Raw genomic sequence first — 8,228 nt, 5'->3', positions numbered from 1 at the left:
GCGGATCCAGAACACAATTTTTTTTGGGGGGGGGGGGCCCAAAAAAATTTTGGTCCCCCAAAAAAGTGGGTCAAAAAAATTACGGCGTGGGGTTCGGGGCCCGCTTAAGGGCCCCGGACAATTTTTGGATTCTAGATGCTCTGTGGTGCGATCTGAGGCAATTTCTGACCACTTTAACCAATGTTTTTTTGAGGAAAAGATGGTGGTGTACTCATTGCCTGCCTTTATTGCGATGTCACATAAAAAAAAAAATTGGTTTCGTTTTTTTTTTTGGGGGGGGGCATGGCCCCCTTTGGCCCCCCCCCCCCGGATCCGCCCTTGGATTAATGATGTCATTAGAGTTGTTTTCATTGAAAAGGTATTGTTGCTTTGATGCAAAGCGTTTGGGTATTATCATCTATGGAGAAGCTGTTAAGTTGGCCGAACATGCAACGCATGATTGTATAGTTTTGGGAATGTGAAAGGTTATTGTTGGTATAATTATATACGTGCTTTTTCAAAATTTCGATTTTTCTTTTCCGAACAAAATGTAAAGAATATAATGTCCTGCAACAAATGCCCCCCCCCCCCCCGGTGCTCCCCATTTAAAATCTTGAAATTAACACAAATTTGTCTTTGTCTTCAGAGCTCAGATTTAATGTTGGCAATAAGAGCTTTTATCAAATCATTTCTCGTAATATATCAGACAAGAGTTTTGCTAATTTTCCGATATTCCAATTTAAGCCGTGAGAGTCGATTTATCTTAAATATGATCTCAATATGATTTAAAGCAAATCTTGAATTTGTAAGTGTCATTTTTAGGCAACCTGTCAATAAAGACATTTTTGTGAATTTATGATTGTTAATGTTTAACGTTAAGTGAATTACTTTTCAACGGGATAAATAGGGGAAAACAAGGCAGAGGTGTGATTTCCTACGAAGCTTGGGGGAGTAATTTAAAACAAGTTGAAAATAAAAAGAAACCACAAATCAACTTCGACCCAGATCAAATCAATACCCTACAGTTTATCTCTTGTTCCTCTGCCAGTTTATTGTTCATATAAGAACGGGTGGGGAAAACCTCAAATGCACCGACGAACAAGAAAGAATCCACGACAGTGCTTTAACAACGGGATATCCATGCAGAACTTGATTTTTGCATGTCATCATCTCCTCATCGTAAGTCGACTTGGCGAGATAATTTATCTCCACAAGTTGTCATCTCGACTTCAGGAAGTCGACTTAGTGAGATATTTCATCTGGACAAGTCGTCATCTCGACTTCGAGAAGTCAACTTGGCGAGATAATACATCTGGACAAGTCGTCATCTCGACTTCGGAAAGTCGACTTGACGAAATAATACATCTGGACAAGTCGTCATGTCGACTTATTGAAGTCGACTTGGAGAGATAATGCATCTGGACAAGTCACCAAGTCGACTTCGGTAAGTTGACTTGGTGAGATAATGCATCTGGACAAGTCGTCAAGTCGACTTCGGTAAGTCGACTTAGCGATACAATTATGTGATTAAGTCGCCTTACTCTCGGCGATATGTCAACATGACGTGATAAATTATCTGAGTAAATAAGGAAGTGGATGGCACTCATGGAGCGCCGTATCTACGCAATGCCTGCCTCTGTCACTTAAAAAAAAAAAACGGGTTCGTTTTAGTGGGGCCATGGCCCCGTCTGCGCCCCCCCCCCCCGCCCCCGATCCGCCCTTGACCTTAAAAGCGGAAATAAAGATAAATATATTCGATTGAATCGTGTTAATCGAGCAGCGAAACGTTCGCTGAACAGACCTTTCGAGAAAAGTAATTTAACAGAAGAAAGACAATGTAAAAAAAAAGATCACAGAGTTCCATATATTTTTTCAATATTGATATAGTAATAGAAAAACAATCTCAAGAAATGGTAAATTTAGGCTTTGAATCCCCCTCTCCCGATCCCTCCAGTCTTAGGTAATGTTACGGGTTTGAATACACTTGCAACCTCTTTACCTGTTCCCATTTATTTTTAATGAGCAAAAAGTTAACAATTTAAAGGAACAAACTTCAAAGTTTGCTGGGGGGGGGGGCAAACAAATCCTAACAGTTTGCTCCTTAGAAAAAAACAATCAAAGTGTTGACGCCTATCTTTTGCAGTTTTCGACATATAGTTGAAAATTAGGGTGTAAAATTCAATTAGGGTGTTGGCGACGTGTTGCTCTGCACGATTTTGTTCAAACTTCAGTTGATCCTTCCAGTCCATCCTCATCAGGCAATGTCACATTGGAACAGCTACCTTTGATTCGAAGCCTGCACATTCTGAGGAACACTCCAAACCTTGTTTTGTCACTGTGTGTTGCATCCCATCGTGCAGCTACATCGGATTACTACAAGCAGCTCCCTGGCCGGGTGCTGGATTGAACTGGCATCAGCCGCGCTGCAAACTTAACACGCGGCAGTCACTTTATCCCCTCTCATCAGCTCGATTTTATTGAAACTTTCTTTTACGTTGGATTACAGCTCTTGCAGTGAAATTCAGTATGGACACTTTGGTCTACCCTGACACTAATAATAAGTGAATCTTCCCGTGCTTCCGGGCCGCTTGCCGCACTTTTTGTCCATGGCATACCTTTTCTGTTAAAGGGAAAATACAACATCTGCAAACATCAAAAAATAAAACTACCAAATCATTTTGAAATACCTTGCTGGACTGTTAGTGAGTGACAGTGTGAAGCATCCTGTAAAATCATGGCACCTGGTATACTGTCATTTTCAAGAAAAGTGCTATTTTTGTACCAATTTTGGAAAAACCTGTTTTTTTTCAAATACTGGCCCCAATTGACCATCGCACTTGTTTGCAATCGATTACACACACTATGAATGGGTACAAGCGAGCTAGACTGGTTCCCTGACCTTACAATTCCCCAATGTATGTAAACTGCTCTGCTTCTTCTTCAATGGAGTCAGGGAACCAGACTACAGGAAAATGATTGTTTTTCTTGGTTTTTATAGCATTTTCGATCCCAAAACCTCAAAAAGTCAGTGTAACATTATTTGCTATATATTTCCAACCCCCCAATTCCATCCATTTCTGAAAATTACAGCAAAAGCAAATGATGTATATTCCCTTTAACAGCAGTACGTGTATTCATCATCTATCGCTATGTGCGCATTAACACGCACACTACCGCTACATGCATTGCTGCCCGGCCTTGCAACGGTGTGAAATTCTGATTAAGAACAGATAATATTCCCGTCAAAGGCCTAAATATTAACCAAATCACACAAAATACTGCTTTCAAGAAGACTCTTCGTGTGACATGCTTGTTTTTGCTTTTGCAAAATACAATGAGCTATAAAGGCATGACACTAGTCTGGGGTAAAGACGTTGTTGTAGCTATATGCGATAACCCGCCGCCGCAGCAGCGATAGAGTGCGATATCCAGAGTGCGATATCACAACGAACCGCCATTACACATAAACCGCCTGCAAAAACGCATTGGAAATCGAGTATATCTCCCCTGAAAAAATATAAAAATAAAAAGTCATGCATGGTTAATAAAAAAAAGTGGTGTTTTGAATAGTTAATCCACTTATTATCTATAAATAGGATACGTAAAATTCATTGACCCCTTGAAGGCCACCCGAGGTCAGATATGAAATTCCCTACATATGAAATCCTTTTATAGCATGAGTCACTTAACAATATGACTTGGGGCTCTTCATTTCCATACAGTTCAGAGGCAAGGATATTTGTAAAAAAAAAAATAAGAAAAAAAGAATGTTAGTGTCCAACTCATTGCAGGTCCCATGACATGGTGCCTCGGTCTTCTCAATAATGCATTGACACATATTGCTTTTCATTGCATGGCAATATAGGGGTGCTATGCATAAGAATTTGTCAGAGTTGCAGGGGTGAACAACGTGCATTCCATTGTCACTCACATTAGTATGGTACTGGAGGCATATGCATTGACATTGCTGGTAGCGAAACGGTTACAGTTGCTCTCCATGTGCAGCTGTTTCCGCATTCCACCACGATTTGTTTTGTTTTATAAGAATTGCTATTTTTTTAAGTTCTAACAAAGTTCTTCGTGTTTGGATTAGACATCAGAGGCTTGCACAGAGACACTCCCAAAGAGGTGAAAATTGTCCCTGTTAAAATAAAACATAATCATTGAAATTTACTTTCTGAAGAGCAACGGCAAAGCAAAAATAAGCAACATCTTACAGTACCAACAGTGCAAATTAGTAACACACTGCACTATACTCGTTTACATTAGGCTGCCTTTTTCATCAATGTCCTCACCATGACTATGATAATTTATTGTCATTCTTTTGCTCCTTTCAGTGATGGACAGAAGAAGCCTTCCAACATATGCAACAGATTTCATGAACACCAGCCGGGAACATGAGAAAGAGTCTTTTCATCCTCATCGAATCGTCATCATCGGCTCCGGACCTACAGCTCTGGGTGCTGCTAAAAGACTCTACGATCTCGGGCAAGGAAAAAACAACAGCGTGATCACCATCCTAGAAGAGCTAGGCAAACCAGGAGGCCTAGCCTCGTCTGTCAGGGATGATAAAGGCTTTCTCTGGGACGTCGGAGTTCATGTCGTATTCTCCCATTACACCTACTTTGATCGAGTCCTGAACATGGCAGTACCCGAGTGGAACTACCGACGCAGGGCGTCATTTGCCTTCATGAAAGGATCAGATGACACGAGGAGGTTCATTCCTTATCCAGTTCAGAACAACATCCACGTCATGGATAAAATTTATCAGCAGAAAAGCCTGAAAGGCTTAGAGGAGATTACCAAAAATCCCAGCACCCGTAAACCCAAAAATTTCGACGAGTGGCTGCTGCAGAAATTTGGAGAGGGTCTCGCTAACGTCTTTATGAGGAAATACAACCGGAAAATCTGGACAGTTGACACCAAAGAAATGAACTCGGCCTGGGTTGGAGAGAGGGTTGCCGTACCAGACATTAAAGAGATTAAGACCAAGATTGCAGAGGTGGACAACGGGACAGACGCCAAGGATTCCGAATGGGGACCGAACCGTTTCTTTCGTTTCCCCAAATATAATGGGACTGGCGGAATTTGGGAGTCAGTTGCGAGAATGCTTCCAAGCCACTGGTTCAGATTTTACGAAAAGGTAACTGCAATTGATATTGACCGAAAAATCATCACCGTCGAGACTGGAACTGGCGTTAAGGCATCACATTACTCATTAGCATACGATACCTTAATATCAACGGCGCCCTTAGATGTTTTTACATCATTGTTGCGAAGCCACGATGTTTCCCTATGGCAGATGCAAGAGCTAGCATCACAGCTGGTGTACACGCACACTCACATCGTAGGCGTCGGCCTCACCGGTCAACTACCAAGGATCCTCGCTGATAAATCGTGGGTGTATTTCCCGGATTCTGATTCTCCTTTCTACCGTGTGACAATGTTCTCCAATTATTCGGATGACCATGTACCAAATCCTGGAGCATACTGGTCGCTTATGTGCGAGATAGCCGAACCACAGAAAAGTTCTAATCCAGCGTATTGGAGTAAAGAAAACCTGATAAAAGAATCCATTCAAGCCTTAGTCTTGTACGGGTTTATCACTGCTGATATGGTAGTCTCCAAGCACTACCGTCGATTGGACCACGGATACCCCGTCCCTTCACTTAAAAGGGATACGATCCTTGACACCATACAACCTTGGCTGAAAACCAAAGACATCTACTCCCGTGGACGGTTCGGAGGTTGGAAATACGAGGTTGCCAATCAAGATCATTCCTTCATGCAAGGGGTCGAGGCCGTGGACAAGTTCCTTAGCAACGTTCCGGAGTTAACCTACCCGGATCCGAATCGGGCCAACTCCAAGAAAAACACGGATCGCACCATACCTTTGGATTATGAATTCGCCATCGCACATTATAACGAGAATCTTGATTGGATAAAGCCTCACGCCAACCACACCCTCATCTACCATCAAGGGAACGACCTGGGTCCACCATTCCAGTTCTACGGTTGGGAGCGGCTGGAGAACCTTGGACGCGAAGCTCACGCTTATCTTGTCCACATTACCACCTACTACGACCAACTCGCTAACGTCACTGTCTTTGCTCAGGGAGACAATATGCAAGGACGATGCTACAAAAATATAATGCAGTTTATCGATTCTGCAAAAAAAGGTGTCCCTTGCATTTTGTATCCAAAGGTTTACAAACTTTGGGGGAATATCCCATTCTCTCGTCGTTATTTGGCTCGTTTTAAGACGCACAAATTAGACATAGCAAATGGGACTTTAGGGCAGATGTACCAAGATCTGTACGGTCAGCCACCACCCAAAGCAATGTGGGTCTGCTTTAACGGCTGTTTTGCGGCTACCAAGCAACAAATCCTAAGACATCCACTAGAATTCTATCAGAAGGCTCTAGCCTATGTGAGCAAAAGTCCAAACCAGGAAGAGAGTAATTATTTAGAGAGATTGTGGTATCACTTCTTCGAAGAAGTTAATAAACCTATATAGTACAGGCAATATAAGGTTTGGCCTCAAACAAATTGCAACATAATTTTTTTCACCACAGTGCATTTGTATAAGATCCCTAAAATGACATACTAAAAGTCGAAAGAAATCCAGGTGGTGGAAGTATGCCTAATTTGCATAAATCCAAAATGGCCTTATATGTTAGGACTTTCGCATTGATTTGGTCATATTTCTCATACTAGGTAGATTTTTGAGGTACTTTAAACGACAGTTTGAGTCCTTTTACATTAATTTACTCATTATTCTAGTCCTAGGTAAATTTCAAGATCCCTATGTTTCCGAAATTTTCCAAATGTCGTATAATTATTTTGCATAAATGCCATACTGTATCTCAATTTACCTAAATTAAATTAAAATAATGGATGTCATGTGTGGAAATGTACCAATTGAATTTTCCCTGATAATCCAAATCAAATTTCACAACACAGTGCATTGCTATACGGTCCCTAAAAAGTTGTTAAAAAAGCCATTTTGAAATATCCAAGATGGCTGCCGTCCATTTGGAGTACATCGTAAACAATAATGTACTCGAGTTCCTTTGTATCAAAAACATGGGGTTTGCCATCAAAATGAACTTTATGTGACAATCAGGTCCGAAGTTACATGATACAAATTAGGCTCGAAATGGCGGCCGTTTTTAAATCCAAGATGGCCGCCACATGGTAGCTGGGAAAAAAGTCTCCAATGCATATCCGATCGACTTAGATAGGTAAACTCTTTCCAAATATGGCAAAAATTCCTTCTTAAACAAAAAAAATGCAGAAGTACATAACGGCCAATACTATATGGCCAAATCATACGAAAATCATGTAATTAGCGGCTTTTTGAATTTATGCAAATTAGGCATATTTACACCACTTGGATTTCTTCCCTTTTTTAAGAAACCTTATAGCAATGCACCATGGTGTGAAATTTATCTTAGACTGAACTTAGATTACCAGGAGAAATTTAATTGTGTCGGACATGTCCACACATGACAGCCATAATTCGAACTTTAATTTATGTAAATTAATAAATGACATTTACGCACATTATCATCGGCATATCGCAATTTTGGGACACATCGGGATATTGAAAGTTACCAAGGTCTGGAATAATGAGTAAATCAATGTAAAAGGACTACAAACGTTGTTTAAAATACCTCAAAAAGCTACCCAGTATATGAAATATGACCAAATCAGTGCGAAAGTCCTAAAATATGCGGCCATTTTGGATTTATGCAAATTAGGCTTATTTCCACCACCTGGATTTCTTAAGACTTTTAGTAGGTCATTTTAGGGACCTTACAGAAATGCACTGTGGTTGACAATTTTTTTGTTGCAATTTGTTTGAGGTTCACTCAAAAAATGAAGTATTTTGCCTGTACTAATATTGGCGTCCACGCCGCACATAATTATGAACAACTAGGCGCGCATCTGCTCATGGAGCTCCGTGACCCTACGCTCAGCGCATAAAAATCACACGAAAACATGCAGAGCCCTCATTGCAAACTTTTGTCAGTAAAAAGAAAGTACGTCTATGCATGTTTCTCACCAACTCGCTACGCATTTGAAAGTTCAGAGCATTACCTATATAGATTGGTTATTTTTAACAAATATTTGATGCACGGGACAAGGGGGCTTTTTTTTTACTCCAAAAAACGGGTGTAAAACATCAAAATCGGCAAAGTCAATGGAGGTCAACACGATTATTGATCATTTTCTGGTGGGTAATT

At 40.8% G+C, this 8,228-nt stretch overlaps 1 protein-coding gene across 1 annotated transcript; it reads left to right on the top strand.

Moving 5' to 3' along the window:
* Positions 1-4,328: 4,328 nt before the first annotated feature.
* Positions 4,329-6,566, top strand: LOC119727674. The gene has a single exon (XM_038200030.1). It carries the CDS (start codon positions 4,358-4,360, stop codon positions 6,494-6,496), a length of 2,139 nt encoding a protein of 712 aa, XP_038055958.1. The 5' UTR covers positions 4,329-4,357; the 3' UTR covers positions 6,497-6,566.
* Positions 6,567-8,228: the final 1,662 nt, after the last annotated feature.

The sequence above is a fragment of the Patiria miniata genome, unplaced genomic scaffold (genome assembly GCF_015706575.1).
Source record: "Patiria miniata isolate m_02_andy unplaced genomic scaffold, ASM1570657v1 HiC_scaffold_1, whole genome shotgun sequence".
NCBI classification, from domain to species: domain Eukaryota; kingdom Metazoa; phylum Echinodermata; class Asteroidea; order Valvatida; family Asterinidae; genus Patiria; species Patiria miniata.
The sequence above is the reverse complement of the archived record's forward strand: the minus strand, read 5'-3'. Positions and strand labels throughout refer to the sequence as shown.

What these genes read in the sequence shown, in the direction of transcription:
- LOC119727674 (XM_038200030.1), top strand. Translation starts at nt 4,358, where the DNA reads ATGAACACCAGCCGGGAACATGAGAAAGAGTCTTTTCATCCTCATCGA.